General features: G+C 41.8%; 1 protein-coding gene across 4 annotated transcripts in view; it reads right to left on the minus strand.

Moving 5' to 3' along the window:
• Nucleotides 1–18103, minus strand: part of MME (membrane metalloendopeptidase) — a 120630-nt gene extending 102527 nt beyond the window's left edge. The window contains exons 1-3 of one of the 4 annotated variants that reach the window (XM_016187257.2): nucleotides 17927–18103; nucleotides 11212–11381; nucleotides 8416–8451 (exon numbers count right to left, since the gene is read on the minus strand). In XM_016187257.2, the coding sequence (XP_016042743.1) occupies nucleotides 8416–8451; nucleotides 11212–11371 (196 nt within the window). In that variant the 5' untranslated portion in view covers nucleotides 11372–11381; nucleotides 17927–18103. Of the gene's footprint in view, nucleotides 1–8415; nucleotides 8452–11211; nucleotides 11382–16229; nucleotides 16252–17427; nucleotides 17554–17688; nucleotides 17889–17926 lie in introns of those variants that run through there. The other 3 variants (XM_007521087.3, XM_016187258.2, XM_016187259.2) reach the window with 3 other exon arrangements.
• Nucleotides 18104–25012: the final 6909 nt, after the last annotated feature.

A 25012-nucleotide genomic window follows, 5' to 3' on the forward strand; every position in this document is an offset into this window, starting at 1 on the left:
GCCCTTTTAATTCCAATTTTGTAGATAAGGAAAATGAAATGCAGTAAGCTAAGCTGACTTAATTAGAATCATGTACTAATAACACAGGAGGTAGCCGGAACTTATACAATAGTTCTCTCACACCAATTTGGCCTAGTGGAAAAGGCAGTCATCTTTCAAAACATTGTGCCATAATTATTCCAAAACTTGCATCTGGATGAAACAAAGTCTACTACTAAGCAAACTTGCTCCTGCAGGCATCCAGCGCTGGTATTTATCTACAGTCTGCTCACACAATTGTCAACTTATATTGTGCCTACTTTCCATTTCTATTTTGTCGTCCTTATCATCAAACCCATGGCATGGCCAGGTGCCAGCTAGTGAAGTCACTGGTGTAACATGAAGCCCAACCTGATAAAAACTAATAGGTTCTACATTTTCATGTTGCTCATAATTTCTAGAAGAATTTAAAGTAGCCAGGGGATCGGGCAGTAGCGTACCTAGTTGAACACACATGTCACTATGCATAAGGACCAGGGTTCAAACCCTCCACACCCCACATGGAGAAGAGAAGCTTCATGAATGGTGAAGCAGGTCTGCAGGTATCTCTCTCCTCTTTTTTTATGATCTCCTGCTCCCCTTTCAATTTCTCTCTATCCTATCAGATAAAAGAAAAGAAAAAGAAAAAAAGGCCAACTGGAGCAATGGATTCCTCGTGCAGGCTGAGCCCCAGCCATAACCCTGGTTACAAATATATATTAAGGTTGCTTTATAGGGAGAGATATAAAAATAAGTAAATAAATGAACTCATAGTATAATGCTACCATGTTAAGACATCAAATGTATACAAAGAAGTTCTATAACTCCAGATTAGATACAAATTTGGCCCTGGCTTCTAGCAAGCATGGGGACCAGGGAAATACTTCATAGAACCTGTATGAAAAGTCAACACATTTTTCCACAAGCAGGGTTGTCCCTGGCACCCATTCTGTGGTAGACCTGATGGTCTGGCTTTGATTCAGAGATGGGCAAATATCTGGCCTTATGCATCTCTGACAGCCTCACAGGACAAAACCCCAGGCATATCAACTATGCTCCCAAGGTCTAATTGTGGATTTATTCTAACCCTCTCACTGATTTGATATTTACAGAGGTCTTCATCAGCATAACCCCCAAATAAGCAAACAATAGATGCCTGCACAAACTGGGAATCTGAGTTGATCAATTTAGCCATGATTTGGTTAGCACTGCAAACCACACATGATCGTGTCAGGCAATGACAGTGAGAATCAACGGGTTCAGCTTCTTAGCACATGTAAGACAGAAATAAAAACAATTTGTTAAACATGTAAGAAATTACAAGTGGACAATGGGGAGATTAAAAAAAAAAGGAATAAAAGTAGTTTTGCTTTGATTTTCACTGCTTTATAAAGCTAAGCTTTGCATACCATAAAATTCACCCAGTGCTTGTTTTTTAATTGAAAATAAAAGTTATGCAAAGTGACTCTCATGCCTGAGGCTCCAGAGTCCCAGGTTCAATCCCCCTGCACCACCATAAAACAGAGCTGAACAGTGCTCTGGTTAAAAAAAAAAAAAGAGTAAATTAATCAGTCTTTATAAGAGACAGTAAAACAATTCTTGGCTTTGACATCAGCATATAAAGTGCAAATGGGCTGAAATTGGGACCCTGTGCTCTGTCCCCGAGCCCAATGTTTGTAATAAATGTATGTAGCTATGTTAGAATAGCTGAACATCAAACAAATGCTAGAATCTGTCCATTGCTCCAAAAAGTTCCCTTTAGCCCATAGGCATCAACTCTTGCTCCACTCCCAGATAGTGGCTATGTTCTGTATATGTTCTGTATATATGTACCTTATATGTGTATTTTTTCCTTTTGTCAGACCACCATAATAAAGCATATGATGTTGTTTGTGCCTGACTTATTTCACTTAGCATGCTTTTGAGGTTTACTCTTCAGTCACATTTTTATTTTTATATAAGGCTCCCATGTAGGGATAGACCATAACTGTTTATCTGTTTAACTGTTAATAAACAGTTGACTTGAGTCCACATTTTGGCAAGTGAAAAATGCCATCATAAACAAAAACGGAAAACTCTCGCAGAAACATGTGCTTCCACTTTTCCTAAGTAAATACCCAGGAGTGGAACTGCTGGGCTGTATGGAAAATACATGTGGAACTTTTCATAAAAATTGCCCAACTGTTTTCCAAATGGTTCTTTTCTTGAGTGGAGATGTAGGAGATATTTTACATTCCCACCAGCATTTGTAAAGGGGCTGGACTTTCTCTGTGTCCTTGCTGACACATTAGTATAGCCCATCTCTTTCAGGATTGTCCTTCTGGGAGGTAAATAGAGGGGTGTTTGGAACAGAGTAAACTCATCCCAGCATTCAGCCACTCTGAATCAGGATCAAAAGAACCCCCATTTTCTTTGTCCCCACTATCATCTCTCCTTTCCCACATGGTTTCAGAGAGCACAATTTTCTGGGTTCAAGGGCTTGTGAAATTTTTCCCTGATGATCTTTTAAATTCTGTTTTCCCTTTCCCTTAAATAATATTTCATTTGTATGTAGTTTTATTTTAATGAAAGGGAAATAAAGAAAGAAGGGTAGAGGGGGAGACTGGAGCACAGCTCAGTTCTGACTCATGGTATTGTAAAGAATTGAACCTGGGACTTTAGAGCCCCAGGCATGGAAGTTTTTTGCATAACCATTATGCTGTCTTCCCTGCCTTCATTTTCCTTAAACAATCTACTGATTCTACCAGGTTGGACTTGATATTACATCAGTGACTTAGTTAGCCAAGTTTCTGGCCACCCCACGGGTTTGCCAATGAGCAAGGGAAAGCAAGCCACTTCACCTAGACGTGCCTCCCTGTGGCTTTTCCAGGGCTAAGTGGAAGCTGAGGTCCTCATCCCAGCCTGAGCTACATTTTATACCCTCTACCCTTGACATAAAGGTAATTTTGTCAGATAGGAAAGGCAATCTTTTGTATTCCAGACAAGCTCACTAAGCTTTGCTAATCCTTTTCTTTTAACCACTTAGTTCAAATTATCTGTGCTTTTCATGCTTTGACCATGCAGGGGGGAAAAATGTTTAAAATCTACCCAGAAGGTAAGAAAAATGGTGTGTGTGTGTGTGTGTGTGTGTGTGTGTGTGTGTGTGTGTGTGTGTGTGTGTGTGTGATTAATTACCTAATTGTCTTCCTTTCTGGGAGAAAAAATTTGACTGGCAGATGCTATTTTCTACGGGAGAATTTTTGAAGCCGGCATCATCTATGACTACGTGTGGAGAAGCCACCCAAAGCCAACTGTCACCTGCCACATTACCATGAACAAAGGCACACCTCAGTCTTCTTTCCACTAGAGACACTTGCTGTGTGCTTTCTGCCTCAGGGATAGCTCCCAACTTCATTACAGAGTGAAACAGCCTCCACTCCAACTCTCTCCTACTTGGTAAGGTGGCTGCTCTCCCTGGCTGCACCCAGAACCAGCCAGCATCCTTTCAGTACTGCTTGAGTGATACCATGTGTCTCCACCGAGGGGTCCCGGGTAATCACAGGCTAGAGGGGAGACCAGGCCCCACAGAAAGGCAGAGACTCCCTTTTACTGCCAGTAGGTCAGTTGGTGCTGTATTTCTCCTCTGGTATTAGCAGGATCTGGTCCTGGCAGAAAAGACCTACAAAGTGCATTCAACACCAGGATCATAACTCAAGTCACACAAATGTGACAATAAATTGGAATGGAAGTGAGACTGGGCAATGGCACACTGAGTTGAGTACATGTTACCAAGTACAAGGACCCTAGTTCAAGCCCCTTCTCCCAGCCTGCAGCGGGAAAGCTTCACAAGTGGTGAAATAGTACTGTGTTTCTTGCTCTCTCCTTCTCTACTTCCCCCTCCTCAGTTTCCTGTTGTCCTATCAAAAGAAATAAATACTATAAAAGAATAAAGATAATTCAAGAAAGAAACTTAGGATGGAAGCGTATTCTCACACCAAGCTCAATACCTCCTTTCTTTGCATTCAGCATCAAATACTGATCTGAAGTGTGCTTACTACAGAGACAATTAAGATAAAAGTAAAGGAGATTAGCTGTTCTTAGAGATTCTGTTTTTAGAGTCTGTCTGTTTATTTTTACCAGAACACTGCATATGCCCAGGTTCAGGGAACTGAGCCTGGACTTTGGAGCCTCAGGCATCAGAGTCTCTTTGCACAACCATTATGCTATCTATCCCCACCCTCCATCTGGTTCTTAATGGCTCAGCAGCCTGTGACTTGGGCTGCCCTCTGCATGACTGTCCAGAGGTCTCTTGTGAACTATGCTGCTCACATATCCCAACTTGGTTCCTTTAAGCCCCTGCAGAGCTTATGACCACAGGGCAACCACTCGCTTCTTTAGACGTCCTCAATTTCAAGCTGTGCTTGATGTGCCAATTACTGATGAAGTTGATCACTGTCCTCAGAACTCAGCTGATTTCTAGGTCAAAGAGATAGATTCTTCTCCTTCTCACCATGCTTTTTTTGTCATGCAAACCTTCTGAGAGTCACCTTGTGTCTCTTAGCTCCAAATTCTAGCAGGAAGGCAAACATTATGCTTGTCTCCACTATATGGGTTTTCAAAAGTTGGATGGACTTTTCTGCTTTGAGGCAAAGAAGATTGTGGGGAAAAGAACAGAGAAGGACCCATGAAACAACCATGCACACAGGCTCTGGAGGCTAGGTGCTTGAGCTGGAACTGAGTCCCAGGGTGTTCATTTTTAAAAAGAAGGCATGATGGTTCCTTTCTCACAGGGCCACAGCCAGAATCAACCTGGGAACCACAACAGAGCCAAGCACATCGGCCCTCAGTGAGTCTCAGCTATTACTTTATTTTATCATCTTCAATTTTATTACATTCCATTATCATTCTCCTGTATTCTATTACTATACTCTTCTGGTAATCATTCCTTCCTTGGACCTATGTATTCCATACATCAATTCAGTAACAAAATAGCAGTTTGGAAAGGTGTATGTGTGTGTGTGTGTGTGTGTGTGTGTGTGTGTGTGTAAACACTTTAACTCTTCAAATGCAGCCTTAAAAAAAAGAAACTATGGTATTAGTTCCTCCTTGCTGCTATGATGATTTACCACAAACCTAGTGGCTTAAAACAATACAAATTTATTATCTGATGACTCTTTCATTTTTTTATATTTATTTATTTCCTTTTTGTTGCCCTTGTTTTTATTGTTGTAGTTATTATTGTTGTTATTGATGTCGTTGTTGTTGGATAGGACAGAAAAATGGAGAGAGGAGAGGAAGACAGAGAGGGAGAGAGAAAGATAGACACATGCAGACCTGCTTCACTGCTTGTGAAGCGACTCCCCTACAGGTGGGGAGCCGGGGGCTCGAACCGGGATCCTTACACTAATACTTGCACTTTGTGCCACCTGCCCTTAACCCACTGCGCTACCGCCTGACTCCCTCTGATGACTCTTGAAATCAGATGTCTATAGTGGGTTGGTGGGGCTGCTTTCTTTGTGGAGGCTTCAGGAGAGACCCATGCTTGTTCTTTTTCACCTTCTAGAGTTTGTACGCATTCCTTCGCTTATGGCCACATCACCGGGCCTCTGCTTTCTCTGCTCCTTTGGAGCTTATCTTTCTCTAATTCTACCCCACTGTTGCCTTCCTTTAATAATCTTTGATTACATAAAGTCACCCAGATAGTTCCCTATCTCAAGATACTTAACCTACTTAAATCTGTAAGGTCTCTCTACCACGTAAGATCACACATTCACAGGACCAAGGGGTGATGACTATTCTGCTGCCCATAGGAGGAGGAAAAGCATGAGATGATCTCTTGACCTCAGTCAGTAGTACTGGGACAGCAAGTTAGCTCACCTGAGAGGGTCCCCAGGTGAACACAATTTATGAAGGACATAAATTGTGTTCAGACCCAAGGGTGCTCTGCCCAGCTAGTCTGTCATCTTTTTTTCTCCTTGTCAAAACATTCTCCTTTATCCCCCACTACAGGCTGATGGGACTTTGGTACACCCCTACTGGTCTCTTCCCTTTGGGGATTTTTCTTTTCCCTCTATTAACATTACTGAAGTTCATCCCTTAACCTTTTGGGAACTCAAAGATGTATCCCTATGGCTTGAACCACCATTCCAAGATGACAGGCCCTAATTTTTCCATCCCCTGCTACCCAGGTCTTCTGACACCTAACACCTCTCCCTCCCTGAAGTCTCTTCCTACTTAAGATACTGACCTGGCTAAGACCCTACCCTTCACCTCGTAACATCTCAATTTCCCTGTGTGCTAATGCCATTCTCCTGAGTCCCTTAGGTTTAAAAGTTTGACATCTTTTTCATTTTTTAAAACATTTTATTTTATGTATTTATGCATTTTTTCAATAGAAACAGGGAAACTGAAAGGTAAGTGGAGGTAGAGAGGGAGAAAGAGAGATACCTGTAGTACAGGTGCACAGTTCAGAAGCCCCCCCACACACACACACAAGTGGGGAGCAAGGGCTTGAACCTTAGTTCTTATGCACTGGGATGTATACTCTACCAGGTGTGGCACCACCCAACCTCTTGGCATCCTTTTCAAATTATTCCTATCCTGGGCTGGGGAGTAGCTCTTCTGGTAAAGCCCATACAGTATGCTAAGAAGGCCCTGGGTTCAGGACCCGGCTCCACCTGGAAGCACTGTGGATGACAGCAGGATAAATCTATGGATAGTTGAGTGGTACTGGCATGTCTCTCCTCTCTCATGGTCTCTTTCCCTTTTTATTCTTTCTTGCTCTCCCACCCTCTCTTCCTCTCCTATACTTTCTAAGAGAAATAAAATTAAGAAAAAAAAAAAAAAAGAGGAATAAACTGGCTTTAGAGAAGCTTCTACAAAGCAGGGATATCATGAATATGTGAGGCCCTGGATTCTTTCCCTGGCAGTACTTCAAGAAAAGAGTAAGAAAAAGAAACAAAAGTCTTCAAATCACTCCTATCCCATACTTAGCAAGGCAGTTTTACTAAGCCATTCAGTTATTCCTGTGTTGACTGAGTTCTCACCTCCAGGCCTTCTTGGCTCATACCTGGGTTAGCAAATCCCCCCACCCCAATCCCCAGGCAACCCCTCTCCCCCAGCATAACATTCTTGAGATCATCTTTCAACTTTAACCTTACCAAGTGACTTTTCTGGGAAAAGATCCATTTCTCCTTTATTCCAACATCAAGGCTAAACATGGCTGGTCAAGGGCCCCTATCTATTAAGCCTACCTGTCCACTGCTTTACAGCAACTTGCTTTACCCCAGTTATTCTTTGTCCTTGCTTAGAATTCCTTCTTTTACATAGCCACTTCCAACCCCTACTCCCGCTTCGATTCACTCCCCCAAATCTCAGCTTCTGGCTCTCCAAGACTAAAGGTCACTCCCTTCTCAGTTCTCATCCTTCTAGAGATGTGCATTGAGAAAGGTACTGATAATCCACTCACCATTTCATATAAGTGAATTTTCTTTCTCCAACTATGGGACAAGCTACATCAAACTAGAGATGGAATTTTCCCACTCTTCTGTGAACTTCAAGAATGAAAAGAAAGCATTCCGTTGTAGAATAAACAAGATAATGGACAACATAAATATCTTGATTTTCCTCAGTTCTAACCAATGATCCACAATCAATAAAAGTATAAAGAAAGCACGTGTGGGGACACATCTTTATTTTTTTATTTTTTTGCCTATAGGGTTATTGCTGGGGCTCGGTGCCTGCACTAGGAACCCACTGCTCCTGAAGGCTATTTTTTCCCTTTTGTTGCCCTTGTTGTTTATCGTTGTTATTATAATTGTTATTGCTGTCATTGTTGTTGGATAGGACAGAGAGAAATCGAGAGAGGAGGGAAAGACAGATAGGGGGAGAGAAAGACAGACACCTACAAACCTGCTTCACCCCTTGCTTGTGAAGCGACGCCGCCTGCAGGTGGAGAACCAGGGGCTCAAAAGGGGATCCTTAGCTGGCCCTTGTGCTTTGCCATGCACTTAACCCGTTGCGCTACTGCCCGGCCCCCGGGATGCATCTCTTAGCTTTTACATCTTGAAGATTACATACTAACTGTAAAATCATTACTTTTTTTTTTATATTTACTTAATTTATTTTCCTTTTTGTTGCCCTTGTTTTACATTGTTGTAGTTATTATTGTTGCTGTTACTGATGTCATCACTGTTGGATAGGACAGAGAGAAATGTAGAAAGATGGGGAAGACAGAGAGGGGGAGAGAAAGACACCTACAGACCTGTTTCACTGCCTGTGAAGCGACTCCCCTACAGGTGGGGAGCTGGGGGTTCAAACCGGGATCCTTACGGTGGTCCTTGAGCTTTGCGCCACCTGCGCTTAACCCATTGCACTACCGCCTGACTCCCACCATTAATTTTGAAACCATCATCTTACCTGACTTTATGCAGTCTGATGACTTGCAAATTCCATCTAGAAAAAGGAAAGCATATGAATAAATATCAGCGGCATGTGTTTCCTACTTTCTCCCTCCTTTTTTTTTTTTTAATATTTATTTTATTTATTCATTCCCTTTTGTTGCCCTTGTTGTTTTATTGTTGTAGTTATTATTGTTGTTGTCGTTGTTGGATAGGACAGAGAGAAATGGAGAGAGGAGGGGAAGACAGAGAGGAGGAGAGAAAGATAGACACCTGCAGACCTGCTTCACCGCCTGCAAAGCGACTCCCCTGCAGGTGGGGAGCCGGGGTTCGAACCGGGATCCTTATGCCGGTCCTTGTGCTTTGTGCCACCTGCACTTAATCCGCTGCACTACAGCCCGACTCCCATCTCCCTCCTTTTTGCTTTTTAAATACCACAAATTAAGTAATCAATTCCTAAAAGCAAGAAGTGAAACTTCAATAGTGTATATCATTGTTAGCAGGGAAAAAAAGAGTTGAAGAATAAAACAGGGGACCAAACAATGGCACATCTGATTAACCGCACATATTACTAGGCACAAGGACCTGGGTTCAAGCCCATCCCCACTCCATCCCCCATCCCCCACCACACTCCCCACCTGCAGGGAGTCTAATTCACAAGAGGAAAGCAGGTCTGCAGGTATATATCCTTCCCTCCCTCTCTCTGTCTCCCCATCCTCTCTCAATTTCTCTCTGTCCTATCTAACAAAATGTAAAAAAAAAAGTGGGGGGAATGGCTGCCAGGAGCAGTAGATTGGTAGTGCCTATACCAAGCCCCAGCAACTGGAGCCAGAAAAAAATAAAAAAGAATAAAATAGGCAAGTCTTAATTGTAAATTTTTCATTATAGAAAAAATATATATTTAATTGTATCATCTCTACTAGGACTATTCAGTTAAAATAACCAATTGTGGGACTGGGCGATGGCTCATCTGGTTGAGCACACATGTTACAATGCACAAGGATCTGGGTTCAAGTCCTTGCTCCCCATCTGCAGGGGGAAGTTTCTTCAGGTGATGAAGCAGTGCTGCAGGTGTCTCTCTTTCTCTCTCCCTCTCTACCTTCCCTTCCTCTCTTGATTTCTCTCTGTCTCTATCCAATAAATAAATAAATAAGATATTAAGAACAAAAGGGATGGGGTAGATAGCATAATGGTTATGCAAAGAGACTCCCATTCTTGAAGCTCCAAAGCCCCAAGTTTAATCCCCCACACCACCATAAGCCAGAGCTGAGCAGTGCTCTAGTTAAAAAAAAAAAAAAGAAAGAAAGAGAAAAAGAAAAAGAAGAAGGAGAATGAGGAGGAGGAGGAAGAAGAGGAGGAGGAGAAGTGGGGGCCAGGTCTGGTTAAGCACTCACATTACAGTGCACAATGATCCAGGTTTAAGCCCCTGGTCCCTACCTGCAAGGGGAAAGCTTCAGGAGTTATGGAGCAGGTGGCAGGTGTCTTGCTGACTTTTTCCCTCTCTATCTCCCACTTCCTTCTCAAATTCTGTCTGTCTCTATCCAATAATAAATTTTTTTTAAAAAATTTAAAGAACAAAAGAAGAAATCAGTTGCTTTATACTAGTTATTGTTTCCCCCACTAAGGATTCAATTCTAACTAATTTTTACTATGTAAAATTTCAAGGACTAGGTAAGGGTATAGCATAATGGTTATGCAAAGAGACTTTCATGCCTGAGGCTCTCAGGTTCAATCCCTCACACAGCCATAAGCCAGAGCTGAGCAGTGCTCTGGTTAAAAAAAAAAAAAATCAAGGACTCAAAATAAACCTTTTAATTTCTATGAAGCCTTTCAAAATGTCTGTGGAGGGCTGGGGAGATAGTATGATTACACAAAAAAAGCAGGGGTGATGGCACACCTGGTTAAGAACACACCTTACCATGTGCAAGGACCCAGGTTCATGCCCCTGCCTCCCACCTGTGGAGCGTGGGGAGAAGCTTCAGGAGTGGTGAAGCAAATACTGCAGGTGTTTCTCTGACCCTCTCCTTCTCTTTCTCCCTTCCCTCTCAATTTCTCTCTACCCTATCAAAGAAGAAAATAAAAGAAAAAAAGGAAAAAATGGCTACCAGGAGCAGTAGATTCATCGTGCAGGCACTGATACCTAGCAATATAACCCTTGTGACATAAATAAATAAATACTTCCATACCTGAGGCACCAAATGCCCCATGTTCAATCCCTAGCACCTCTGTAAATCAGAGCTAAACAGTGCTCTAGTAAAGTCAATGGCACAACAAAAGTTGACTGATGCTCATCATAAGAATATGGGTGCAGGTTGGGATGACAGAATAATGGTTATGCCACAGGCTTTCATACTTGAGGCTCTGAGGTCTCTAGTTTAATTCCCAGCACCACCATGAGCCAGAGGTGAGTAATTTTCTGCTTGTTCTTTTGTTCATACTTTCTCTCCCCACCCTTTCTTTCTCTATCTCTCTCATTAAAATAAAGTATATATATATATATATATATATCTTTTTTTAAGAAAAAAAAAAAGAGTATGGGCACAATTAAATGTAATTGATATGCAGGACTCCTCATAAAGTAAACCAGAGGACATGGAACATGCATGACAGGAACATAGCGCCAACATAAAAAACATTATCCTTGCATCAAAGTGAAATGATTAGCATATGACTGCATTCTCTAAATGACTCTTTACATCACCTTAAATGTCTGTCTTCTAGATGAATTCTTTGAGCTAAGGGGGAAAAGCATGGCATGGCAACTGCCCTCTCTTCTAGATGGAAGTCTGAGCAGATGGAGGGGTTGTTCACTCACCATCATAGGTTGCATAGAGTGCAATCATGGTCACAGCGATAATAGTAAGGAGTAAGACCAGCACAGACAGACTGATTTCCAGTGGGGTCCATCTCTGTTTCTTCTTTGGCCTTGGAGTGTTCATATCAGTTATATCCATCTGACTTTCTGATCTGCCCATCACCTAAACTCTGAAAAGGAAAAAAAAAACAATGTAATTTTTAAAATACTAACCGCAACAAATTAACAAGTAGATAAAATGAAGAACTATTATCTACTAGTTTCCAAATGCTTAATGTGGCTGGATCAAAGTAAATGTTTTTAATTTTTATGGCTTATTTGTCATTAATGGTTTATTATAAGATTGTAAGATTATAATTTTTAGTTCCACACCACACCTACCACCAAAGCTCTTTGTCCCCACCCTCCCACCTCCCAAAGGTAACCACCACAGTTTTCACAAGTTATACAGTTTGTCTGCTTCTGTTGTGTTTGGATTCTTTTTTTTTTTTTTTGGCAATTTCATGTAAATCAGACCTCCAGATTCCACATATAAGTGAAACCATCTGGTAGTTGTCTTTCATCCCTTCACTTATTTCACTTAATTTGATTGATTTTTAATTGGAAATAAGTTTTTTTGTAATAGTCAAATTTTTCCCTTTTTTTTAAAAAAAATATTTTACTTTACTTACTCATTTTGGCTAGTATAGAGAGAAACTGAGAAGGAAGAAGAGATAGAAAGGGTGAGAGACACCTGCAGCACTGCTTCACGGCTCATGAAGCTTCCTCCCCCTTGCAGGTGCAGATGGACCCAGGCTTGAATCTGGGTCCTTGCACATGGTAACATGCACTCAAGCAGGTGCATCACCACTCATCCCTGAAAGTCAAAATTTTCAAAGAGCATATATCCAGATAAATTCAACAGGTCCTGGCCCCAACCTTTAGTTACACTTGTTTTTAATATTACTGAAGATCCAAGCACAAAATGAGATAAGGAGGCTCAGTGAAATACTCACATAGGATTCCTTCAACAGTTCACAAGCAACTAGTTATACTACCACTAAGAAAATGTTTCAATCCTCTGTTCTGAACTCTGAAGAATGTCAAAGGTGGATTTTACAGTTTGCTCCTATGCCTTCCTTTATATGCTCAGAAATCAATGACTAATATGCTCAGGTCCTGACTAAGCAAGAATCTGAAATATCGCTACAGATAACAAAAGGGATTGAACAGTTGTAGTGATTTATTTTTAGTCTGAAAAGCACTATGATTTTTACAGGTCAAAATAACAATAACTGCTGACATGATATCTGTTACTGTTTAGACAACATGGTAACAACATTATTCGTTGAATCCAAAGTCGGCAATTCATGCTCCAGGATGAAAAATACCAGCCATAATTAAGTTTTTTATGCCACTGAAGACTAAAAATTCTACTCTGTAGAGAAGGGTGACAATTGCAAGGCTATATATTTAACTGGTATTTAAATAAATAATATTAATATTTCTACTAATAACAGGTAAAACTGAATGACAACTTCCCATCTGTCAGTTCCAGTTCTTAGTTCTTTACATGTACAATTCATCTCACCTGTAAGGTGGCTACTGATATCCTAACTTGTTATTTTTTAAATATGTCACTCAGTAGAGTCAGGTCATGCCCAAGGTCACATATAACTAGTAAATGTTCTTCCCAGGACACATTTGATCACTGAAATAAAATCAAGTCATGATACAGTAAAAATGACTTGAATTCTTATTAAATAATTTAGAGGAGGAGAATTAAGGGGGTATAAGCCTAAATATTAAATTTCATAATGTTTCTGTGAGAGGTCTAGTGATTCTCTATGGACCATTCATCCAAAGGTTGGAACAAAACAACTCAACTTTTTTTTCTGCATAACTATCTGTGGAAAAGAACATGGGGAGTTGGGAGCTGGGGTGGGGGAGATAACATAACGCTTATGCAAAAAGAGTGAGGCTCCCAAGTCCCAGGTCCAATTCCCAGTATCCCCATAAGCCAGATATGAACAGTACTCTAGTAAGAAATTTATATAACACATATATGGGGGTGGGGTTTGGAGAGGAAGGGCTAACAGATTAGCTGCTCGTAATTTCATGCAAATTAAGCAGATAGTTTGGTTCCTAGTGGGGCCAGATGGTGGTGCACCTAGCTGAGCATTGAGCGCACAGGCTATTAATGCAGAAGACCCAGGCAGGATCAAGCCCAGGTCCCCACCTGCGGGGAGTGGGAGAGAGGGGGGAGGCAGGGAGAGGGGAGTTTCATGAATGATGAAGCAATGCTACAGATATCTCTTTCCATCTCTTATCTTCCCCCTCTCAATTTTCCTCTGTCTCTATTTAATAAATGAATTCATTAAATATGTAGTTTAAAATTAAAAAAAAAAGTAATTTGGTTCCTAGTTGAAGGTAAAATGAATACGCTCTTGTAGTTAGAAACCTTTGTTGAAGGCCAACAAAATACCTCACTTGGATAGTTCAAACCTAGTCTCCATTGCATTGAAGGAAGCTTTTTTTTGTTTTTAAGATTTTATTTATTCATGTGAAAGATAGGAGGAGAGAGAAAGAACCAGACATTACTCTGATACATGTGCTGCTGTGGATTGAACTCAGGATCTCATGCTTGAGAGTCCAATACTTTACCCACTGCACCACCTCCCGGACCACAAGAAAGCTTCTTGCTGTGTTGTCTTATATTCTCTCTCTTTCCTCTCTGTCTCTGAGAGAAAGAGAGAGTGAAACCTTTGTTGAATACACATACATTCTGAGGCACAGGATAAGAGAGAAACTGAGTTAACATTTAAAGGGTGACTGAGATACCCAGGAAAGAACTAGGCATTTAATCATCCCCTCAAAGTTATCAATAAATGAATCACAAATGGACTTTAAAGTTCTAGTTACAAAGTCTCAGATACTCAGTCCCTTTGATTACATGAGGCTATAACCAAGGACAGACTATCAAATAAAAATATTTTATTAGGCCATGAAAACCGTGTCTACTCAATAAAGTGGAATGTAATCTACCTGAATGTTAAAATGTCTTACTTAATGGTTATGTAACTCATGTTGTCTCGGCCTGAGCCCCTGGGGTTATGATACTGAATTGCATTGATCTGAGTCTTCCAAGTTATAATGGGGTGGTGGTTGGGGAAAGAAAAGATGAGTACCAATTCAAGACTTGGACACCACAGAGAAGTGAACATAAAAGAGTCATTTTCCCAGTTCCTCCAGAATATTCGGAGGTGGATCTAAAGACTTTATGAACATTAATCAAATTTGCTCAAGGAATTTCCTCTTTTTTTTTTAATAATGGCAAGAGACTGGCATACTTTTTAATTTTTTTTAATATTTATTTATTCCCTTTTGTTGCCCTTGTTGTTTTATTGTTGCTATTATTGTTGTTATTGATTTCGTTATTGTTGGATAGGACAGAGAGAAATGGAGAGGGGGAGAAGACAGAGAGGGGGAGAGAAAGATAGACACCTGCAGACCTGCTTCACCACCTGTGAAGTGACTCTCCTGCAGGTGGGGAGCCGGGGGCTCGAACCTGGATCCTTATACCGGTCCTTGCATTTCATGCCATATGCATTTAACCCACTGCGCTACCACCTGCCTCCCCCCAATTTTTTTTTCTCGAGAATTTCTCCACTTGCTCTAATTATATTTCTGAAGACAACCTAAAGACACATTTTCTTGGTATAAAATGACCCAAGTCTCTTTTCAGCTCTTAGAGACAATGTGTCTATCTCTCAAGTAGTATTTAAGGCAGCCACAGAGGTAAATGAGACGTGCTCTCTGACACCACCAGACTTCAGCAGGTAGAAAAATGCCTGGTTTCCTCATGGGCTACTTTTCCTTGTCGTCTTCTCTTTGCCCTTGAGAGTAGAAGGCAGCTGGTTCTATACCCAAGGCTGCACAGATGATTGTGAGAAAATGAAGGCAGCACTGAAGCCTTCTAGTTCTTTAATCTGCATTGAAAGAGCATCTATCATCTTTGAATCACTTGCAAAGCTTTCTCCATCTGTCTCTTTCATAAATATTTTGCAAACTTTTAAAGAACTCTTTTGCTCCCAAGTAGAACTTTTTTTCAAATATTTATTTTATTTATGTATTTATACTAATGAGAGCAGAAGCCAGAAAGAGAGAGAGAGATCGCGGCACTGCTCAGCTCTGGCTTATGGTGGTGCTGGCGATCAAATCTGTGAAATCAGAGCCTCAGGCATGAAAGTCCTTGTGTGTAACCTTTATGCTGTCTCCTCAACCCCACTAATCAACATTTCAAATTTGTCAAATCCCTGTATGGAGATTTGTTTTCTGGTTGATACTATTCTTTAAAAAAAAAAAAAAAAAACACTTTTCCCCTTTATTATGGAATTAATGTTCTACAGTCACCAGTAAGTACAATAGTTTATACATGCATAACATTTCTCAGTTTTCCACATAGCAATACAACCCCCACTAGGTCCTCTGTCATCCTCTTCCAGGGCCTGTACTCTCCCCCCACCCACCCCAGAGTCTTTTACTTTGGTGCAATACACCAAAGTAGGATTTCTCCATAGCACTAAGCAGATGCAAAAAAAAAAAAAAAGGGGGGGGGGGTAAGCTTAACTGCCTAATTAACTTTCTTGTCCATTTCCAGCTAATTCTGGTTTCTCTTTTTAGAAAAGAAATAGGTGGCAGGATGTTGCAATTCAGGTGTAATTTAGCACCAACTTTAATGGCCACTCAATGACACCCAACTCCAAGTGCTGGGGTTGGGCTGGGGGTCTGGGATGGGGGGGTCCCAAACATTCTAAAGTTAATATGTGTAGTCCTACATACGCCCCAACCTAACTGCATCCTTAAATAGTTCACCTTAACTGGAGATATGTTAGAAATTTAAACCAAAAAGTAGGCACTGCCACAGAGAAGAGAAAAAAGAACTTGGCGATTTAAACCCAACAAGAACTCTGCAAATATCAGTTTGTCAACATCACTGCAAGAAGAAGAAAGAGAAAAAAAACAATTATTTGGCTCACGTGGAAACTCAAATTCACAGCGGCATAAAGCAGGGACTCTTATACCAGTTGAATGTGCATCACTTGATCATGTAGTCGAATCTAAGCAAGTAGAAAATAACTGGTTCCTTCAAAGTCTGCTAGCTGAGGCAGTTTTTTATCTTCACACCACATGGACATTTCTGCAGGTCCCTCCCTGACAGCGCACTGTAGTTACAGTTCACATTAGGGACACTGAGGCACAGCAAGCCTGAGAAACAGGTTCCACATTTAGGCTAGAGTTGCAAAAGTTAAAGAGGCAGGCAGGTAGTGAAATCACCTCCTTATTTCCGGGACACTGATTTCCAGGTGCTCTAGGGCAGACATAGAGAGCCGGGGGTTGGAGGGAGGCACAAGGTACCCATCAGATTCCCTCCAGATTCATTGTGGTCATGTGACAAAGACATGGAATCCTAGAAACAAGGGGCATTGGTAAGCGCTAGCAGAAAGCAGGGACGAAGAAGAGGGAAGCCACATGCCTCCACAGCCAAGCTGCCGCCTACAGCTTCCAAAGGCTGACACTGCAACTCAAGTACTACTTTGGGCTTTAATAAAATAAGTGTTCGCATCAGATCTGGTTGGGGAGGAACTGACTTGATCAAGTCGCCAAAGACGACGTTCGGTGGCAAATATCCGGAATTGTAAAGACTACAACTTAGAGGGAGGACGACCGAGTAAGGAAACTTCATCCTCACACGAACTCTCCACACACATACACAGACACACACACACTCCCAGTCTGTGCTATCTCAGGCCTGGATCAGTGGAACTTATATAATAGGAAAACTAAGGTTCAAAGTGAGAAGGAGAGGTGGCATAACGGAAAAGATGTTCAGGTTAGGCGAAGTAAAAATAAATAAATGAGTTACAAAAGGAGGGGAAAATACGACAGGAATGCCCCCCCCAAAAAAAAGGGGGTGAGGAAGAAGAAAAATGAAAGAAAGAAAGAAAGAAAGAAAGAAAGAAAGAAAGAAACCTGGCTTTAAAAAAGAAAGGAAAAAAAAAAAAAGGAAAACGCTGCGTCTGCACAGCGAAATGGCCAGTTCCCAGTCGCATCCCGCACCCCCTCAGCACTCCCCGCTGCAATTAGGCGGCGTGGGGCTTCGTGTCCAAACATCACTCCTGGGGCAGCGGCTGCGGGGAGCAAGGGCCACCCGCCTGCGGAGTCGCCCCAGCTCACCTGCGGAGCCACCTCGCTGCCCAGTCCCGCTCCCCGGGTCCCCGCGGCGACTCCTGCCCAGCGCGCGTCGGGAACCTCCCTCCCCCAGCCGCCGGGTCCTGCACGCTCCTAGGGCCCGGATCGCACCGGGACCCGGCGATCACCTCCAGACCCTCCGGTAGCCCCGGAACCCCGCAGGGCGCGCCCCTCGGGGCAGCCGCTCCCCGTTCCCTCTGCACCCCGCTCCTGCTCCCAGGTGTCGCCCGCTCTCCCGGGTCTCACCGGCGGGATCCGGGATCCGGGAGAAGTTGGAAGCTGCGGAGCACACCGAGTCTCGGCCAATGAGCGCGCACAGCCGGGGAGCCCCCAGCGCGCCCCCAGCGCACTGGGCTGTCCGGGCGCACCCGCCCCCCCAGGTGCGCCCCCAGCGGCCGGGCTCCCCAGCCGGACTCCCCGGAGGCTGCCGGCCCAAAGCCGCCCCCGCCCCGCCTCGCCCCGCCCCGCCCGGGGAGACACTCACCGTGGCCTCGGAGCCGAGCCCGCGCGGGTTGTGGGGCGCCGCTCCCGCCGGCGCCGGGTCCAGCCTCGCCGCTCGCACATCCCCGCGCGTCCTGCCCGCCCCTTGCCAATGCAGGACCCGCGAGAGGAGCAGTTCCCCGGGTGACCTGAAGGGTTCCGCTGGGTCTCCCCAGTCCTGTCACATCCTGCCGGTGAGGGGGATAGGAAGGGGGTAAGAAAGCCCCCTCTCCACATCACCACCCCCGCCTCCTTCCCCCAAAGGGCTGGGTCAAACATTCCTGGAATTGCTGGGGCTCAGGGAGACAATACGTGGTCTCTCCAATTCAGTGGTGCTGGTGGAGATCCTGATTCTCTCCCCCGGGGGCTGGAAACAGAAATTAATCTTTCCATTATTTTTTTCTTTTTTTCCCTTCACCCTCTTCTTCCACTCTGTCTCTTTTTTCTCCTTTCATCCTAGCTTCCTTGATTTTTCTCACTCCCTCTCCCATTCCCTTTTTCTTTCCCTCTCTTCTTTTTCTTTTCCCTTTTCTTGGTCAGACCGAAATAATCTCAAGAGCAGTCGGTCTGGAAACTCTCCACTCCCACCTCCTGACTCCGGGGAATCTGCACTGTGTGCACCTGCGAGGTTGGGATGGGGAGAGACAAAGTGGGAGAAAAAGTAGCGCGTGTGTCTGAGGTACCTGCTAAAATTAGCCGCAATGTATCCTGCCCCTCAGTGCGCTTTAGTGTAACCAAGCAGCCCATCTCTCTCTCTCCTTCACTCTCTCCCTCTCCCTCCGCCCCTCTCAAATATAAAACGTGAATTCTTGAGAGGCAGGGGAGTGAAAAGATAAGAAAATACTCTTTTGAACATGAAGGATTCCTTTATGAAAGTTGCCTTTAGCAGCTGTCAAGGAGTTCAGAACTAAACATTCCTCCCTGCTTCTTCTTTTTTTTTTTTGCTTCCATATATTTTAGTTCAGTATTCAATGCCAAGTGTATAGTAGCTTTAACATTGAACACACATACTATATACACACACGCTGGAGAATTTTATACTGAATTCATATTTTTCCTGAACTTGGAAGCAGCTGTTTAGTTAATTAATGAGAAGAATCAGCAGGGAGTAGATAACATAATGGTTATGCAAAGAAAGTCTCATACCTGAGGCTACAATGTCCTAGGTTCATTCCCCTATCACTATAAACTAGAGGGGAGGGGAGAGGGGGAAGGGGAGAACCAGTATTACCTGGTATATGTGGTGCCAGATCTAACTCAAGTCTCTGTGCATTTCAAGTCCTGTGTTCTTCCCAGCAGTCATCCCCTAGGTGCTGGGATTACCAACATGAGTCACTGCTTGAGAGAAGGGTCTCTTTGCAGTGATAAATCTAGTATTTTTTCATAGAGAAAAAAGAAAGGCAAGAAGAAAACATGGTATATACAAAGGAAATTGTAAGCGGAACTCTTGGAGAGATATTTTAGAGAAGTTACAATCTTTAACCAGATTAATATAGTTTTTTAAAAAAGAGATCATTTAAACTATTTATTTGATGCAGGGAAAGAACAAGAGCATCATTCTAGCACATGTGATGCCTAGGATTAAACTGGGGACTTTATGCTTGAGAGTCCAGCATCCCATCTACTGGGCCACCTCCAGAACACTGACTAATAAAGAGAAATGTAGTGTGTAAACTTCAAAAGCACTCTCTTCTTAGTGACATCTCAGTGTATGCTGCAAACACTATTCAATCCTCACACTAACACTAAAAAATAAATGTCATTATCCCATACATAAACATAAAAAATCTGGGTAAAACTACTGGGTGTTATCTGGAATTTCACTGTAAACCTAAACACACAGGGCACAATTAAAAAGGCAAACAGGGCCTGGGAGATAGCATAGTTGTTGTGCAAAAGACCCTCATGACTGAAAGTCAACTCCAGATTCAGTCACAGTCACTACAACACACCAGAGCTGAACAATGTTCTGGTTTGAGAAGACAAGAGAAAGAGAAAAAGAAAAAGATTATCTGAGATGAAACAAATGCAAGGTGGGGGAGGTACACATTCAGGTAATAAATTCTAATGGTGACTCACAGAGGGAAGCAAAAAATAATAAAGGTCTTAATAGAGGATGGAGTAAATGAGGTAAAGAACAAACACCTCATCACAGACCCCTGCAAGCGTCAACCCGGCTTTGACCTAGCACGTTATAATTGGGCCCTCCTCAATCGCTATCGAACAGGCCATGGCCGGTGCGCCGCTATGTTCCATCGCTGGGGAGCCAGAGACGACCCAAATTGCCCCTGCGGCTACAGACGGACTATGACCCACATAGTCAATGACTGCCACCTCTCCAGATTCAAAGGAGGTCTCGAAACTTTACATCAGGCTCAATCTGACGCTGTTGACTGGCTACGGAAGAAGGGCAAATGCTAGAAGAAGAAGAGTAAATGAGTAAAGAAACAGTCAATTAGTGTTAACAAATCTAAACTATTCGTGGAAATACATGGTTGTGTATACCGGTTCCATACACACACACACACACACACACACACACACACACACACACACACACACACACTACACTACATAATCAGTCCTCTTGACAACCAAATGATTTCTCAAACAACTACTTGCTTGCTGCCTTCTGGACACAATTGCTCAGCTCAGAGGACTTTGACTCAGTCTAGAGATCAAACAAGACAGGTAATGTATTCTCCCTGTAATTCTTACCCTGCTCCATTTTGAAAAAATGGCTCCACAGTTGTCAACACTTCACAGACTCAGTTCATCCTAACTGAAATGCTGGGTTACTACTATCTGCATTTGACAGAAAAGATTGATTTAATAGAATTCATCCTGTAAAAATGTTTAACACTCTACTGGTTAACTTTTATTATTAATTAAATTATCAAAATGTTTCTTATATGAAAAACATTCAACAACCAGTAAACTGAGTTAGAAAAGTCTTTTCTTCTTGAACCAGTGACCAATTTCTTCATATGCCATTGTATTAAAGTTAGACATATTTCTTCTAATTAACATAAAGAATGCTGGGAGAAACCAAGACCAGAATAATCCTCAAATCTGCATATCAACAAGAGGTGTAAGTTAAACTTTCATTTAAATGTTTTGCCTCAATTCTATTTAAAAATTTCAACCTAGTTGAAATGTGCAGAAGAATGCAACCAAACCACTACATTTCACTGCACACAAAAGTAAACTCCAAATGGATCAAGGACCTGGGTGTTAGACCAGAAACTATCAAATACTTCAAGGAAAGTATTGGCAGAACTCATTTCCATCTTCATTTCAATGAAACTCAACTGCAAGAAGACAAAATCAAAAATAAACACACATGACTACATCAAATTGAAAAGCTTCTGCACAGCAAAAGAAACCACCACACAGACACCTTACAGAATGGGAGATCTTTACATGAAGAGAGGATATGAACAGAATATTCACCAAAGAATAGATCCAACAGGCCAACACACATTTGAAAAAAAAAAAAGCTCCAAGTTATTGATTGTCAAAGAAAAGAAAATAGAGATAATAATAAGATACCACTTCACCTGGTGAGAATATTACACAACAGAAACAACTGCTGGAAAAGTTGTGGGGACAAAGAAACCCTCCTGGACTGCTGCTGGGAATCTAAACTGGTCCAACCCTTATGGGGAGTAATCTGGAGAATTCTCAGAAGAATAGACAGACCTATCCCATGACCCTGCAATTCCTTTCCTGGGGCTATATCTTAAGAATCCAAACACATCCACCCACAAAGGTCTGTGTATACCTATGCAACACAATTTTTAATAGCCAAAACCTGGAAGAAACTTCGATATCCAACAATAAATGAGTGGCTGAGAAAGTTTTGGTAGATATACACAATGGAATACTACTCAGGTATTAAAAATGGTGAATTAATCTTCTTCACCTCATCTTGGAGGAAGCTTGAAGGGGTCGTGTCAAGTGAGATAAGTTAGAAAGAGAAGGATGAATTTAGGATGATCCCACTCATAGACAGAAGTTGAGAAATTAGAACAGAAGGGAAAACAGAAAGAGATCTTGGACTGCATTAGATATATTGCACCAAAGTAAAGAACTTCGGGGGGTGGGGGTGAGGGGGCTTATAGGTCCTGACACCTGATGGTGGAAGAGAATCTATACAGGGGTCAGAATGTTTTGCAGAAAACAGAAATTTCACACATGTACCAACAACTGCATTTAATGTTTACTGTAAACCATTAATTCCCCCAATAAAAAGTCTAAAAAAAACTTTCAACCTAGGTTGAGTAGTTCTCCAGCTTGTATAAAAATTTTAAGCCATTTTTTTTTTCCTTTTGAAGGGAATACTATAGTCTTATAGTTCAGTAGGAAATCAAATAGACTGGTTCTTTGGGGCTTTTTCTGGTTCTTTGGGGCCTTTTTTTTTTTTTTCTGCCTCTAAACTTAGGAATGAAGGTTAAAAACAAAACTAATTTATTTATTTTTTTTAAAGTTAAGTGCCAGGCTTAACTTAATGAGAAGCTTTCAGACTATGCAGTTATGAGCATATACTATAATTTGAATTGGACTGCCAGAGACAGAAAAGCAAACCACTACAGGAAGCCAGTTCAAAGAATCTCTCTTGGTAAGGGTTTTTGCAGGCAAAGAGAATGGATACAATTAGAGTATACAGCAAAAGAGAAAGGAAAGCATACATTTTTAGACTGAGTTTCAGCTGATAGTCAAGAGTGACTGTTCTACAGCCTTAATATCATTAAAGTTCAAGTTTGATCAACAGTGTTAAATCTTGTATTGCACCAAAAGTAAAGGACTGGGGGTGGGGGAGGCCAGTGTTCCAGGTCCTGGTGCATGATGGCGGAGGAGGGTCTAGGCTGGGGTAAGAACGTTTTACGGAAAATAGAGAAATTTTACACATGTCTCAACAACTATATTTCATGTAAACCACGAATCCCCCTTGAGTAAAATAAATAATTAAATAAATGTCTAAACAGAATGTTAAATCTTCTTCCAGAAAGTTATGCCACTTTGAGAGAATCTCTGTTGAGCAAACTTTACAGACTCCATCTTGCTATCCACGTACATACTTTCGATGTCCTCTGACTCCTCTCTGCCCTTTTGCCTTGTTTCCTAACACTAAGGAATGTTAAATTAGGAACTTGGCATGCAGCTCTCCAGGAAAAAGAATTTAAGGAACAGATCTCCAGGTGGCAATGATTCACTGGACCTCTCTTTCCCTGTGGACCTATTTACAGCCCAAGAGTAAGATGGTCTTTTAAGGTGAGTTTGCCACAACCTTTGATGTGCTAGCACCCGATTATATCTACTTTTCTCATCTATTTTCTTGTTTTCTCTTGGTTAATTGGACTTCTGAGTGGCATGCAAGTTGAACTTTCTATTCCTAATTACCATCACTTTTAAAGGGTCTAATATTCAGTTCCCAGAGAAGGAATCTCAGAAAACAGAGGTATCCAGAGACAACCTAAAGACATGTAGATGTTGATTTACAGAAATGCAGGTGGGAGGTGGGGAGGGGGGAAAAAACAGCCCTCCTGGCTTCTGCTAATGCACTCATTCTAGTAACAAGCAGTGTAGATTCTTAAAAGTTCTCCTAGTAGATTAAAAAAAAAAAAAAAAGTTCTCCTAGTAGGACCCAGTAGGTGGTGCAGTGACTAAATTATTGAACTGAAAACATAAAGTTCTGAGTTCAGTCCCTGGCATTGTATATGTTAGACTAATGTTGTGGTTCTCTCCTAAATCTGTTTCTTTTTAAAGCTATCCTTCCATGTAAACGTCTATAATGTTTACAAATGCTTGAAAAACGTAATTTTAATATTCTATGTCTTTGATACAGACAGAGAATTTGAGAGAGAAAGGGAAGACAGAGAGGATGAGAAAAAGAGAAACACCTATCGCACTGCTTCACCACTTGCTAAGTTTTCTCCCTGCAGGGAGGGGGGGGAATGAGGGGCGTGACATAAAGTAGCATGTTCACTCAGCTGGGTGAACCACTGCCAGGCCCCCCAGAAAGTGGTTTAAAAATATTTTAGTGGAAGACTGGGCCATAAAGAAAGTGGAAGAAAATCTTGAGAGAAACAGCCTTTAATATGTTTTACTGGGGCAAATTCCACCTTACAGAAAGAAATGGACAATTCCATTCTTGTGCAAAATTGTCTAAAGAATAGAATAAGGAAGGACACATCCCAGTTTATTCTTTGAAGGTAATAGAATCTTGAGACTAACCGAATTGTATCTGAAGTGAAAATTAACATCAAGTTCAACCATGAGTTTAGAAATAAACATGTTAAGACAAAATATTAGCAATCTGAATATAAACAGTATATAAATATGATTCCAAACCCTATGAATGAAGTTTAATTTCAACTACATATTGTATTTGAGGGCCTAGGCAATGCATTTTGGGGGAAAAACTAGAAAAGAGGGAAGGGGGAAGAGAGAGAGGGAAGGAGGAGAAAAGAAAAACTGATGGAACAATGCTTAAAAAAAGAACTTAAAAAATCTACAAGAAAGTGTGTTTATAAGAGAATATGATTACTGGACATATAACTAGAACTAAAGACTCAGTTGAAATTTACTCAACAGAAAGAAAAAAATTGGAAGACATAATCTTGAAAAGACCTTTCTACAGTAACAAATGTATGTACAGCTAATGATACAGAAACATATAGAAAGATATTTCTTAGAAATAAATTCCAGAAGAGACATGTAAGTTATAGTCAGTGAAAGATAGTGGCAACCAGGTAAATAAAAGTATAAACCAAGTATCTGAATTTAAATACTTTCCATAAAAAAATATCATTTTCCATGGGTGGGGGTATAGCATAATGGTTATGCAAAGAGGCTTTCATGCCTGAGGCTCTCAAGTCCCAGGTTCAATCCCCCACACCGCCATAAGCCAGAGTTGAGCAGTGCTCTGGTAAAAAAAAAAAAAAAAAAAAAAAAAATATATATCATTTTCCTTGGGAGTCAGGTGGTCGCAGCGGGTTAAGCGCAGGTGTCACAAAGCACAAGGACTGGTGGAAGGATCCCAGTTCGAGCCCCCGGATCCCCACCTGCAGGGTAGTCACTTCACTGG

This window comes from Erinaceus europaeus, chromosome 9 (genome assembly GCF_950295315.1).
Source record: "Erinaceus europaeus chromosome 9, mEriEur2.1, whole genome shotgun sequence".
NCBI classification, from domain to species: Eukaryota; Metazoa; Chordata; class Mammalia; order Eulipotyphla; family Erinaceidae; genus Erinaceus; species Erinaceus europaeus.